Genomic DNA, 15,730 nt, shown 5'->3' on the forward strand with positions numbered 1-15,730 from the left:
CTTTTTTCTGTAAATTCTTATTAAGCTCAATACAATGAATTTTTATGTCTCAGAAATCCTTTTCTCTTATATTTGGAACTTTGTTATTATTAAATTTTTACTTCAGTTTCAACCACTTAAGAGTATATCTAGAATAAAGCCATTGAATATATATTATAGTACTCCAAATAATAATAAACATTCTTCCCTTTTCTCTCCTCTTAATGTATTTAATTATGTTTTATTATACCGACAATGAGGTCTTATTGCTGAAACCTTTAACAATAGTGATAATAATAGCTTACAATTCTAAAAAGTAGAGAATCATATCAGTAGTAGTATGAGATAAAATTAGAAATAAGATTAGTTTTTTAGGTTAAATAACTGTTATTTTGATACAGATAGTGGTAACTATCATATTCCATCTGGCTGATGGATTATGATGTGTTTTTCTATGAAGTTTTAGGGTTGTTGAACTGATTATGTACAAAACACGTACACACAAAGCACACATAATTTGATTTTGAGAAGTTGCTTAGTTTGCCATCAATTTGCAATGCTTGTAAGAGAATTTATTATTATTTTCTGATGTTGTTTAGTCAAATCTTTTTATCTGTACTGACATTATCTCGAGAATGTATTTAGAATTACATTTAGTCACACTAATTGGACATTTAAAAAATTAGATTAGAAGACCAGTACAATCATTTAATAAAAGAAAAAGAAAAAGCTTTCAGCTAGTGGACCACAGTTCTAAATTGCACTGTTAACAATGGGCATTTATTCAATTTTACCTCTGTTTTTGTATCTTCCCTTAGTCTCTCTTATACTCTTATTCACATGCACATTCAGTGAAGCCATTCAGTAAATGATACTGTCAGAAGATAAAAGCTGGCATTGACTTAACAAAATTTAAACATGGCTGATTTAGAAATTCTATGCTAGATACTTCCATTTTATGACCTGAAACTAATTAGTTCATGTAAACTTTAATTACCTCACTATTCCCCAAAAAAGTGCAAACCATTTTAACAGTTAATTTTTATTTAAAGAGAAAATCACATTTATAGTTTATACCACTTCCCTTGCAATCCAAGTATACAATGGAAAAAGGAGTCATTAATGTGATGGGTAAATTGAAAAGATTAGGAGCCAGTTCCAGGAGAAGGAAGGGCTCTGGAAAGGAATGAAGCCCAGGGATAGCTTAAAATATGGGCTTGAAACTTTGTAAGGGGTTTCCAAAAGATGTCAGTTAGGTCATAAACATTTATAATGAATCAGAACATCCTTGAGTACTAGAAGCATAACCGAGGTCTTAAAAATAATTGAAATCAAATTTTATGATCTGAAAATAATTGTAAATCATCTATTAAGTCTTATATTTATCTCCCTAGCTCACTAGTTTAAGAACAACTCTAAAAGTGCTAGTTAAAAGCAAACCCCCCCCCCAATTTCTTATTTTCACTTCATTATTCAACCAATATAATTATTTGAGTAGGAAAGTGATTATTGATTTTTTAAAATGTTAGCTTATAGTATTATTCAAGAAGGAAGCTAGCCAAAGAACATTGAATTTGATGGGGGCACCTGCCTGGCTCAGTAGAGCCTGGGATTCTTGATTTTGGGGCCATGAGTTCCAGCCCCACATCGGGGGTAGAGTTTACTGAAACAAACAAACAAAGCACATTGAACTTAGTAGTATCTGTAAGTTATATGCACAGCATGTCTACTTAATATGTTTCACAATTTCAAAGCACTTCAACCCACTCACAGGAGATTCTATATTAATTTGGAGTAGTTCTCCAAGCATATTATTATATGTTGTAAAATATTCCCACTTGTAACATTTCATTGACATGAAGCATCCACCTTACTGAACATATTATTACCTTGATTTTGGGTTGGCCAATGGGAAATAGGATAGATAATGAAGAAGTATTTTTCATTAACATATATCAAGAAGATTATTCACCATGTATGTGGGGAATACTGTGTGTCTATATGTTATTTTATTGAAGGCCAAGAGCATGATTTATGTGCATATGTATTAGAGATTTTTGGCTTGTTGTGTCTTCATTTCCTCACCTGGGAACCCTATGACTGGGCGTAAAATTATCATAATACATAAGAATTGGGGGTGAGCATAATCTTTTCTTTTGAGGAGTTGGCTATACCAGAACTTTTGAAGAGAACATCTGGATTGCTGTCCTGTTATGTACAGAATGTGATTAAATTTTGGCCCTGAAGTCGGATGTTGGTCTTAAGTTCTTAGAAATATGATAACTTCCACATATAGAACTTCCACATATAGAGTTGTATCAAGTTGTATCATAACTCCACCCACTAGAAGAATATAATAAAAAAAGACAGATACTAACATATGTTGATGAAGATGTGTATGAATTAGAATCTGTACATACTGCTACTGGCAATGTAAAATTGTGTAGCTAGTTACTTTGGGAAACAGTTTGACAGGTCTTCAAAATGCTAACCATAGTTATTACATGACCCAGGAATTCCACTTCTAGGTATTTACCCAAGAAAAATGAAAATCTAGGTTCGTTCAAAAACTTGTATATGCATGTTATTATGTCCAACATTTGATGAAAATATATAAAAAATGCAGTCTGTCTGTATGATAGAATATTTAGAAAAGAAAATGAAGTATTGATGCATGCTACAAGATGATCACATCATAAAAACATCATGTTAATGAAAGAATCCAGTCATAAAAGACTACATTGTATGATCCCATTTACATAAAACGTCCAGAACAGGCAAACCTTCAGAGAGAAAATTATAGTTGTTGTTAGGACTGGGAAGGGGTTAGGGAAGCCATTGGGAGTGAATTTGATAGACACAGTGAGGAGTGACTTTTGGTGGGTACAAGGTTTTGTTTGGACGCCATGAAAATATTCTAAAATTAGATTACGATGATAATTTTACAACGTTTAAATAGACTAAAAAAACATTGAATTGTATATTTAAATGGATGGTTTATAATATATGTTTATTGCAATAAAGCTGCTTAAAAATACTAAAATTGTTACTAACTTATGAAGGGATGACTTTATTTTTAAAAGATCAATTATTTTTACTTGAGACATGTCTCAACAATGTATGCTTTCTATACAGCATATAAATTTCTCATCTACTCATTGAGAATTTATGAATATCAACAAAAATAGAAATTGTATTTATTCTGTAACTCATATCTTTGTTTTCTTTGAGAGACACATAATAGCACCAGGGACTTTGGAGTCAGGTAAACTAGGATAAAATTTGGCTCAACTAATTATTTGTCATGTGGCTATGGGCAAGTCACTTTGTATTCCTGAGTTTCATTTTCCAATCTATAATGTGGCAGTTATTTTGTAAACACCTTGCAAAACTATTACAAAGTTTGAGAATATGTGTTTTTGTATATATGAGTAAATACATACTCACATGTGTCTGTGTGTGCATATGTTTGTATATATATTTAAGTAAGCATATATGTAAAGTATCTGGCATATATATGCATGTATTAAATTAGAACTATTATTATTACTGATTAATCTTATTTGGCTGATCCAAATGAAGGAATACAAACTTTATGATTAGCAACATTAGTTGTAAAATAAATTGTATTAAAAGCATCCATTTATAGAGTAGTAATTACAGTTCTTATGCTGCTGCCCCTATTAATTTAAGCAATGTGGGACTTACTCCAGCACTTAGTACTAATAAATTAAAAGAGATAGTGCTTTTCTAACCTTTGTAACCATAAAAATGTAGGATGTATTTTGCTAAAGAAATAATGAAAAACTTATTTTTAAAAAAATAACATATTAAGGACATGAAGACGACATAACCTGCATTTTATGTATGAGACCTAGTTTTGAATTCTAAGATCCAAACCGTAGCTGAACCACAAATGCTAGTCTTAACTACCACTGGTCACACTCCATTCCTGCATCTCTCTGCCAATATTTTTCCAGTTCATGTACTTGCTCGCAAAGTATTTCAAGATTAGATGCATGAGTGTGCTGTGATGAAAATGGCACTAAAAGAACCTAACAGACATACTACGCAGTAAGCTTAGAACTGGAATTACTAGGCTTGAAGTACATATTTGTCCCCTTTCCTCTTCTCTCCCCCCCTTTTTTTTTTTAAGATTTTATTTATTTATTTGAGACAGAGATTACAAGTAGGCGGAGAGGCAGGCAGAGAGAAGGGTAGGGAAGCAGGCTCACTGCTGAGAAAAGAGCCCGATGTGGGGCTTGATCCCAGGACCCTGGGATCATGACCTGAGCCGAAGGCAGAGGCTTAACCCACTGAGCCACCCAGGTGCCCCACTCCCCCTTTTTTTTGCCCAATTCTTTATTCCTTCTTTTCTCTCTCAATCTTCCCAGATATATGTAGTAGAAATATAAAGAGATCACATATGTTACAGAGAAAAAAAGATTATGTATTATATAAACTCTCATAAACAACCTGATATAATTAAGTCTTGTAAATTTTATGGTCTAATAGTAGCCAAAGATTGTTTACTGACTACATTTAATACTCACCAAGGATGGTTCAGCCTGCAATGTAGCGTCCTGTAGAAAATAAGCAAACACCATTGTTAGCTTATGTTATTTCACAAAACTGGTGAGTAGTCAGATGTCTGTTTTGATGAGTGAATTAAACAGGCGACAAAAACACAATGTCCCAAAGCATTTTAATTGCACTATATTTAACATGCTAATTGGAATAAGAAACTACACTCTGGTAATGGTACTGTTATCTAAAATCATTGTAAAACATAGGTTTTAGGTGACATTTATATATGTTGGGTAACTGGCTTTACCATTTTTCTAAATACAGAATCATACATTTTTAAAATGACTGATGAAAATAAAGTGGTGAGCAGTTTAAGAGTAGGAGAGAATAAGCTTTGGAAGTATAGTTTTCGGTTGTCCTGTTTTGAGAAATTAAGTTGTTTCATTATTTTATTTTTCTCTTTTCTGAGCAAACATGAAAGTGGTACTTGCTGGATTGGTAACAGACATTTTTGAGAAAGACTGATCCAGATATCAGCATGTTATTATTTAATTCACAATAATGTGTCTTAGATTTTGGAAGACCATAATTCTGGAATACTTATGGATTAGCACCATTTCTTTTGCATATTAAATCAATAAGCTTGTATTAATGTCATAAGGCTTCATCAAATATATAACAATATATGTTGCTTTTACAATTTGAAAAAGAAAATGCTACAGAAATCATTTTTGTGACATCTTTGTGTTTAGGCAAGTGAGGAAAAAAGGTCATGGTGTATGACATGTGACAAGTACTCCTTTGGACTCCAAAATATATCTGGTCTTTTAAGATTTTTCAGTATTACTTCAAATAAGCATGCAGTAACCCTAGGATATACTTGTTTTTCAACAGCAAGTCATCTCTTTTGTTACAGTACAGCTATAAACGTCCTTTATAACTTACATTCATATGGCTGAATTTCATTTAAAAAAAAGAAATTGACATATCTTAAAAATTAACATGAATGGCTATTAAAATTAATGATTTCACAAATTAAGTGTTGTTTAGTGGATAAAGGCAATTTTCAGATAAATTATATTCTCAATAGCAAGTCTACTTAGCCATTTGCAAGCTGGACTTTTTTGGGCTTAGTGTGATAAGTTGTTCCTCTAACATTTGTCTCCTCTTAACCAGCACATTTTCACTATATCCAAATGACACTGAACGGCCTAGACTTCTAGAATACCATGTTGTGGGATATATAGGCCTGTGCATGTGATAAATACCCCGCATAACTCTCTGCTTTACTGGCACAGGGAACCCAGGGCAGGAATCACACAAACTTTTAAGGTAGTTACTGGGAAAGAGAGAAACTATAGAAAGCTCTGAGAAAGCCAGCATGTGGCCAAAAACAACAGCAGGTATGGCCATATGGCAATCGAATTAGAAAAGGGATTTTTGCCACACTGCCTTCCAGAAGGTAGTCAAGCCCAGGCAGCTCTCATGAAGGGATGATTTACTCAGTACATTTTAAGTGTTTCATATTGCCTCTTACACCGTTCAGTCCCAAAGGGAACTTAAATCTATTATACTAAATAGATATTGAAGTGTTTTCTTAAAAATAAAAAAATAATAACTTCTAAAGTAATTTCAGTTTCACATTTAAAGATCACGGTGCCAAAAGCATGTTTATTTCCAACTAAGCATTTGCTGAAACTGTTTTCAAAAAAGTAAAGCTCTGTAAGGCTGAAATTTAATAATGTTATTTTATTTTAACAACACATTTGGTGAGATTTTTTAACGTTTTAAAATCCCCTACCTAGTCTAAGGCACTCTGTAATAATATAATTTAAATTATTTGTATAAGAACCCCTTAACCTATAGAATAACACTTTTCAGAAATTCTTGAGGCACATTTTCCTTTTAAAAGAATTTGCTGAAAATGTGTTTTACGTCTCAGATTAGCTCTCAAAAACTTGTTTGACCTACAAGGAACAGGAGCTATACTGGTAACAGTCATTTTAAAATTTATTATTATTATTGTATCATGTTATAATTTCAGCAACATTCTTGGAATGTGTGTGAATGTGTATGTGTGTGTGCTGGCACACGTGTGCATGTGTGTTTAATATGGTAAAATGTCCAGGCTTTGTCTTTTATTGTTCTTACCTTGAGGGAAAATACCATCTTTGTTGAGAATAAGAGAGACTTATGAACATTTTCCCGGCTCTGGTCTTCCCCCTCCACACGTGTACACACTTTTATTAGGGTGATAACAAACTAGCCTATCGTCAGCATGAACATAATGTTCATATTTCTAACTTGAATTTTCTAATTTGTTTCTACTTATTGACAGCACCACACTTCCATTTTCCATGACCACATTTTTAGAACAACTGACCAATAAGAAGATAAGTCCTTAAACTAATAGCTAATAGTTTAAGTGTGGATTTCTTCAAGTATGGATTTTTTCAAATAGGATTATTATGTGCATCTTGAATAAAGAGAAATTATCTATGTAAAAAACGTGAACTAATAATCAGTTACTTTTTGGAGTACAAATACTGTATTTCTATTGAAATTAGTTTACATTTACTTACCTCAGTAGAAGAAAGTCAGATTTTGTTGTTTTAAAATTGTTTTTTTTTGGTATATGGTTATTTTTGTTTTGCCTAGGAATCCAGGTTTTAACTTAAAAAAAAAAAACTAAGTCAGGGGAAAGTAAAAAGAAAAACATGGTAAACATCACTGCCTCTATCGCTCAGACGTTAGGCTATTGCCATTTTGGCATGTTGCTTTCAGTAATTATTAAAATAAAACATATGGTTAAGCCCTTTGGTCCACTTGTTGTCCTACTCTCATGTGAGAGGCAGCCACTAACGTGAGTATGATTTTTTTTTCCCTTTCCATTAAAAAAATTAGACATGAATATCTGTTAAAAATATGAGTATTATTTTAAATATACAGCTTGAACAGCTGTGAATCCTGACCCCCATGCGGTCCACAATCTGCATTTAACTTTTGATGCCCCCCAAAACTTGACTACTACTAACTTACAATTGATCAGACAGAAGCCTCACCAATAATATCAGCAGTCGATTAGCATAAATTTTGTATATTACATGTAATATATACCATGTCCTTACCATAGAGTAAGCTAGAGAAGACAAAATATTATTAAGGAAACCTGGGGCGCCTAAGTGGCTCAGTCCGTTAAGCATTTGCCTTTGGCTTAGGTAGTAATCCCAGGGTCTTGAGATGGAGCCCTGCTTCTCCCTCTCCCTCTGCCCACCCCTTCGTGCTCTCTCTTTCTCTCTGCTCTCTCTCGCAAATAAGAAAATCAAGTCTTTCTCTTTTTTGAAGATTTTATTTATTTGACAGAGAGAGAGACAGTGAGAGAGGGAACAGAGCTGGAGGAGTGGGAGGGGGAGAAGACTTCCCACTGAGCAGGGAACTTGATGCGGGGCTCGATTCTAAGACCCTGGAATCATGACCTGAGCTGAAATCAAGAGTCCTGTGCTTAACTGACTGAGCCACCCAGGTGCCCCAAATCTAGAAAGAAAGAAAGAAAGAAAGAAAGAAAGAAAGAAAGAAAAGAAAATCCTAATGAAGAGAAAATACACTTACAGCCCTGGACTGTATTTATTGGGAAAAAAATCCACACAAGTGGACCCAAACCATTCAGACCCATGTGGTTCAAGGTATATGGCACACGGTATATGGCATAGCTTCTTCATGTTACTTTTTCACTAAAATTCGTTATCATGATCTACTCATTGGCACATAAAGATCCACTTCTTCCCTTTTAACTGTTTTACAACATTTCATCATATGAAGAGAAAACATTTTATTGACCCATTCCTCTACTGATGGACATTGATAAGTGCCTTTCTTCGTGGTTTCTCTGGTGTTCCATTAATCCTGAGGTTTGAATAACATTTTCATAATAATCAAGCAGTAGCACTTAGCAAACCACTCTTATATTTTCCACTGGAGATGTTTTCTTTTTCTTTTTCTTTCTTTTTTTTTTTTTTTAATTATCCCTCAAATCTTGCAAAATGGCAAATAATTCAAGATATGATTTTTAACATCAAATGTAATTTGTTCAAAATTTACATTAATCTTTCTCATAACTAGTCACTTCCATTTTGTCTTCCTGTCATCCTGAAGAATGAAAATGTAATTTCCCAGAGGCTTTAAGAATTGGGGGAGTATTAAATGTAACTGAAATTAAGTGATTAATAATTTACTTTTGGGTCATGAATCAACTTCGCGGGATGCTAAGGACCATTTGCAACCCCGGGAGCACTGGCAGTAACAATGCACTTTTTTAAGACAAGAGCTCTCAAAGGTTGGCTGCCCAACCTAATTAAACCTCAGTCTTCTGATGCCAAATTTATTTCTTCTTTGGACTGAATTTCCTCAGATCTTCTTGACACGAAAATGTCACTTTGCCTGACAGCTGATAGACAGGTTATGTAGCACCATAATTGGAGAGAAAAGGATAGCTTAAAGCTACTCGATTTAATGGCTCTGTGTATGGCTTTTTCTCTCTTTCTTTTCCTTTTTTTTCCCTAAGGTTTCTATGACAGACACAAAAGGCCTTAGCAAATAGGCCTAGTGCCATTTTTCCCCTGCTTCCTCCAGGGGTAATTATCTTACTCCATCAATAGTGCTGTCAGAAATTGGGCACATAATTCAGCATTTAAATGAACAAGCAATGTAATATTTCCTGTCTCCCAGTGGAATGCTTTGCAGTTCACATTCTTCTCTGTCACTCGCTCACTCTTGATGTACGTCCCACAGCCAGTCCTTGAATGCCTCCTCTCCCTTGTGTTTCATTGCAGATGTTGGCTCCGACTTGACACCTACTTCATTTGGAGCTTTATAGGACCAGCGACCTTGATAATAATGGTAAGAACTCCTCATTAACTATGTGTTTCCCAGGTCAAGAACTAAAACTTCCATGATGCTTGCACTGACTATGCTTGATTTACATAGATTATTTTGGGGCAAATCATCTACTTATCTGACCTTCTATAACTCAAGCAATTAGACACTCAGTATAGTCTACTTTTATATTATAAAATACTTAATCAAAAATGTTGGAGAGGAAAAGAGCCCGACCCACATAAGCTACTTGGTTTTATAGGTTTTTGAACAGCAATGACTTCAAGTTTTGCAACAATATATTTCCTTTCTTTTTCATTTGGATAATTTGAATTATGAATGGAATTGGAAATTGGAAAAGCTGTCCTATACCTTACTATTTCTTCCAGTTTTGTTTTTTATAAACATCTCAAAAACTTTAAAATCCAACAGAATTTCACTTGAGAATGGCACAAATGGTTAAGCAAGCATTCTGGAATCATACTTTCTTCTGAATTTTTAGATGCATAATGTCTCGATTTCACATATGAATTACTTATCCTAATTTAGATTCTGTGTTTAGTATTATTATTTATGTACTCATGATTTTACAATACAAATTTGTTTCCATTTTTAAAAATAAAATGGCCTCTTGATTTTGAATAAAATATAGATCTACAATTCACTATCTGAAATCCCTTGAAGCTGGTGTATTTTGGAATTCAGAAAGTTTTCAGACTTTAGAAAACTAATATGATACATGTATTGCATATTATATAATATTCCTTGTAGAGAATAAGTAGTTGCCCCAAATCAAACACATCTACCAATACTCACAGTAGGGACTAGGCAGGACTCTGAAACCAAAAACAGTAATAATTCAACAGAAAAAAAAAATTGGAAAAGTAGGAGCAAGCAGAATAAAGACAGAAGAATCTTATGTCAGTACAAATCAGGTTTTCCCATCAAATGGCTTTAGTTAGGTTAGCCTTTTTGGCCACTCAATGAACTTTTTAAAACTTTTACTTTTCAGACTTTTGGAATTTGATAAAGGATTATAGAACTGTATTATTAAGTAGGACCTATAATTGGATATTCTTAGTCTCTACCAATCCTAAATTTTGGAACATATAAACAAACCAGGTCACAAGTGCAATTGAATATGTGGTTTTCTATATGGTTTACACATACGTGATATATGGAATTCACACTGGACCTCTTCGTTTTAAGTCCTGTGCCCTCTCTGCTTCCAGTGACGAGACAGTATCACTGAAGGTTTCCTGGATTTTAATCCTAGTTTGTTGTAGCATTAGAATTAACCACTATTTTATAATCCTTTTGATCTAGCTGTTCAAAACTATATTGATTTAGTATTTATGATTTGTAACATAGCATTTCAAAGCATATCCCTAAACAACAAATTGGGGGCTGTGTCCGGATGGTAGAAATGGTAACACACCTGTATATATTTTTTTAAACATACACTTGGCTTTGAGTTGCTTTACAATTTCCACAGCATCATTCCAACTGCTGCTGATTTTGTATTTGTATGTATTTTGGCATAATAGTGCCTTGTAACTCATTGGTATCCCAATTCCCTACAGTGGCTTTTTGCCTTCACTAAAATACCATGCAATCTTCTATGATCAAGTTCCTTTTTAAGTATAGTGAGAGCTAATTTCCCAGAACAACTCATCTGTTATGGAGAATAGACTTCCTTTTTATCTTATATTCCGGTTATGCTACATGATAGTACTTTTTACATTCCAGCTTAATGTCATCTTCCTTGGGATTGCTCTATATAAAATGTTTCATCATACTGCCATTCTGAAACCTGAATCGGGCTGCCTCGATAATATCAAGTAAGTGATTTTTCTTTTTGTTTTCTTTAGCCAGCCTAACTTTGGTGCTCTAAATTATCCTGACTTTTAACTCCACTGAAATCGTGTGACAAAATGAAGAGGATCAATGTGTTGTCTTTGCTGAATAAGATCATTTATTGACTGTTGAGATGACTTGATCTGCCTGAAAATCAGTATAATGAAGCTGTGTCTTCAAAAAAACTTTTCCCCCTAAACTCTGATGGGCACCATGATAAGTTTTTAATATGTACACTTAACGTATTTTGTCCCGAAAGCAAATACATAGTTTTATGTATCTGGGCAGACTGTTGTTTCTCGGAGCAATAACCATATCTGTTCCCGACGCTGCATCCCCCTCCGCACCAGGAGCATTGTGAAGAGAGACAGATAGTGGCACCTGCAAGTACTAAAAGGGAGATTTTCCACCACAGGAGAGGAACCCCGAGATTATTGATCTAGGCATTTGTAGAGAAGCTCTTTATAGAGCTGCCCTCCTCTCCTTCTGAGAGGGGAAGAGAAAACATAACTCCCTGTTGAAAAATCCTATGGTATATAAATATATGGCTCCAGGCTTTAGCCCCCTTTGAAATGTTAACATTTCCCTCCTGGGAGGTAAATCACTCCAAAAGTCTCTCACTATCTATTTAGCCATCTTTCAATTTCCAAGGTTTGTCCTTTAACCCAAATTCTGTTTTTCTGTGCTCAGAAAGCCCTGGCCATGCACAGATATGAAAATATTCACATTCCTTTCCACACTAGTGGCACTTTTGTATATACACAAAAAGAAGCTAATTTACATTTTCTGAAAAGAAAAATAGTTCCTCAGTATAACCAAAGATTCTATCGTGTTCCTTCAGAGGCTGTGACATTTGAGAAAGATAGTCCTGTGGAGATGTACATTAGTCATTAATATATTATATATTAAACTTTAATTTGTATATAATTTGCCTATGCTATGTATTAATTTGGTTAAATGTTTTTATTTAAATGAATGTACTTTCAGAAGTTTCATGAAGTCACCTGTGACTTTTGAACATTCTTCTTGAACTACGTCAGATAACAGCTATGTCACCCATTTTCCATCTTTCTACATTTAGCTCCTGGCAGAGTTCCTTGCCGATAGTAGGCCCTTAATGAATGTTTATAAGATAAAGCAATACAATTAAAGACTTTAGTGACAAAAGTGCACCGACACGAAGTAGTTAATTTTGTTGAAGGAATCATCTGTCTAACTTAATTGAAAAGGATAGGTAAGAAAAATAGAAAAAATAATATAATGGAGCAAACTAAGAATTACCTACTATGAGTAGTAGTAGACTTCTGTAGTTCTCAATGTTACTTAGTTGAGGCGATAGTCATTATTTTGTTGAATTATGTACAATCAGACTGCCCTTCTAAACTGTAGTATTAGTTCCGTGGACTCTCTTTACCTGATGAAACTGCATTTGGATAAATAAATAAATAAATAAATAGGCATATAAAATACATTTTGCCTAAAGGTTATCATACTTTTACCCCCTTTGGTGTAAATTACATCTTTGCATCTATTGTTTTATAGTGTAAAGCAAAATGCAAGTAATACTTTATTACCATTTATGCTATGTTTTTAAAGTACTATCGGAAGTAAACACTTTGATATTTAATAACAGCTTTTATAATGTTAAAAATCAGGGGAAAAGGTTCTTGTACTTAGTACAGTCACACATCTTGAAAGATCAGTTTGTTCTGTATTTACTCATATATATTTATTTAAGTGGTATGGTTCGAATCTTTATTGTTATTGTTTAAAAAAACAAACACATAAAAAGCAATAGTTACATGTAATGACATTGATGGCATTAAGCTTTACATTACAAAGCAAAGTAAAGCCTTTGAGAATATCTTGATTTAAATTCTGTCCAAACTGCTTTATAGTTTATATAGCTTTTGGGAAGTTTATTTAAACTTGCTGAGCCTTTCTGTCCTCTTTAAAATGGGTACAGTAATGGGGCACCTGGCTGGCTCAGTCGGTAGAATGTGACTCTTGACCTCAGAGTTGTGAGTTCAGGCCCCACACTGGGTGCAGAGCTTCCGTATTAACTGTTCTTAAAAAATAACAATGAAATAAAATGGGTATAATAATGAAATACCCAACCATCAAATAAATAAAGGAATATATACAGCCTTTGATGATTTTTTTTTTTTTTTTTAAGAGAAATTGAGTAGTTGTTGGAAAGGGTGGCTTTGAAATGAAAGAAACATGAATACGGACATGCTGGTGAGGAAGAACCAGTTCTAGAGAGATTAGAAGCACAAGAAAGGGAATGGTTGTTGTAACTGTGAACTGAGGAATTGTAGGGTAGAGATTGTAGAGATCCAGAACTGTGGTCAACCATTCCACTCTATTACATTACATGAAGGACACTTTTCTACCAAGATAAGAGAAGCTGGGTAGGAGGAGTCTTTTCCACTCAGACTGGGTGAAATAAATAATGGGTGTGATGTAGATTATGGTGGAGGAACCAGGGCAGGGCAATTGAGAAATTGAGGAATTTCTGCCTGCTATCCTCTGTGAAGTAGGAAAGGTGGTCATCTGCAGGATATACGGACATGTTGAAGAGTGAAAATAAGAAAGAAATCTCAAGAAAATAGTCCTTAAAACTTCCTGGAAGCTGAAGGACATTTCATTTTATGGAAAACATATTAACTATTTAGGAAGTACTTATAAAGAAATCAGCAGGGCTTAATTGGTGAGGAAAGAAGAATTTAAGAAAGATAATAATGATTTTGAATATTAGGGAAAACACGCAAAATCCGGCATCCTTTTTATCTAAAAAAATAAGGATCTTTTTATATGTATTTTTAAATGTTACGGGTGGTGTGAGAGTATTTATTTGAAGACATAAGCATCATTTATCTGGAAAATCTTTTTTTAGTACATGGGAAAGGGCATAAAAGTTAATGTTTTCCTGTTTTTGTTTATTCCATTTTTGTAAAATGCTGAATAAAATGGGCCACCTTGTTCAGTTTATTGAGGAAAAAGCCCAGCATACAAGGACTTTTGGAAGTCAATGTCTTTCTAAAACAATTCATTCTCTCATTTATCAAATATTTACTGCCGCTATTATATAGGTTCTTTCACACAAAGATCTCTCCTTTATCTAAAATGTGTTTCCTTCTCCCCATATTCATTGCCACCATTTTTTTTAAGCCACCATCAACTTCTGCAGAAACACTGCAGTGGTCTTGTAACTTCTTTCCCCATTATTGATTCTTGCCCCTACCTTCATCAGCTAGAGTGAGCTCTTAAACCACATAAATCCCATCATGCAGCTCCCTTGGGTAAAACTCTTCAGTGGCTTCCTGCTACTCGCACACGCAAGTCCAGACCTCCTACCCCACCCTACCAAGCCTTCCAGGCCTAGTTGCCCCTTTCTTTCCTTGGCCTCTGGTTAAGCCATTTGCCCCTCTGGCCATTCTAAATGGGCTCACTTGCTTCAATTTTTTTCTCTCCTGTTTCTCTACTGACTTTGTTTTCCCAAACACTATGCCTGGCTGGCTCCCAGTTTACCCTAATTAATTTAATTATTATTTTTAAAATAATTTAATTATGTTTTAATTCAAAAATTGCTTCATGATCATTAAAATAAACACATTGTGTGTGTGTGTGTGTGTGTGTGTGTGTGTGTGTGTGTTAGTTTAGAACTTTCATTTCTCTGGCTCATTACTATATTAATGATATACTCCAGAACAAATAATAATAGAGTGAATTAGTATAGGTAACATAATTACCAAGGAAATGAGGTATGCCATTCTCAGATTCCCAAAAACGTAATTAAATTTTAAAAGTACAATTCTATTTGCTCTTTCCTTACTTGTCTTTGTCTCTTTTTCATCAAAGTACGTAATTTTATGTGGAAAAAAAAGTAATTCCACTCAACTGAATTTCCTGGTTGAATTTCTGACGAGTTGAAATTAGAGCTTACAGTAATCATAACAAAAATCGAAACATTTTAAATATATACATATATGGGTAAATAGGAATAAAGCAGTTATTGAATCAACTTATATTATTGCTGAGGTATTATGACATGTAAAACTTTAATTCTTGAGGCACATTTAGAGCACTCGACTTACTTTCACAATAAAAGTGTACTACTGCTTCCATAGTTATCAACTATTTCTTCTATTACTGGTTTAATAGCATCACAGGTACTTAAAAGAGTGAAAAGTAATGGTATAGGCTTTTAGGGCTAAGAAAGAAAATTGATGCTTATATGGAGAGACAGGGAGTCTGGTTAGGCTTCCCTTCCCTGTGTCTCTCCTTTAGCTCCTTTCCCGTGTACAGAATTTTGCATCTGAACTTCTGATTTTGGCTTAGACATGTTTTCTGATTTCTGTTCTCTCCTTTTAACTTCGGTTTGGCATGAGTGATGGGATGGCAAACGTATTGTCAGGTGGTTTAAAGAAAGAGTTTCACTTTGCTTCATTCTTCCTAGTGCTCTAATTGCTAAAAGAAGGCATAGCGGTAG

General features: G+C 34.1%; 1 protein-coding gene across 1 annotated transcript in view; it reads left to right on the forward strand.

Annotated features, from left to right (window-relative positions):
- ADGRL3 (adhesion G protein-coupled receptor L3) overlaps positions 1 to 15,730 on the forward strand; it is a 417,871-nt gene that overhangs the window by 336,691 nt on the left and 65,450 nt on the right. Inside the window, exons 15-16 of the mRNA XM_080796369.1 lie at positions 9,336 to 9,402; positions 11,128 to 11,219. Coding sequence (XP_080652495.1) covers positions 9,336 to 9,402; positions 11,128 to 11,219 — 159 coding nt within the window. The remainder of the gene's footprint in view (positions 1 to 9,335; positions 9,403 to 11,127; positions 11,220 to 15,730) is intronic.

Source organism: Martes martes, assembly GCF_963455335.1.
Source record: "Martes martes genome assembly, chromosome: 2".
Classification (NCBI taxonomy): Eukaryota; Metazoa; Chordata; class Mammalia; order Carnivora; family Mustelidae; genus Martes; species Martes martes.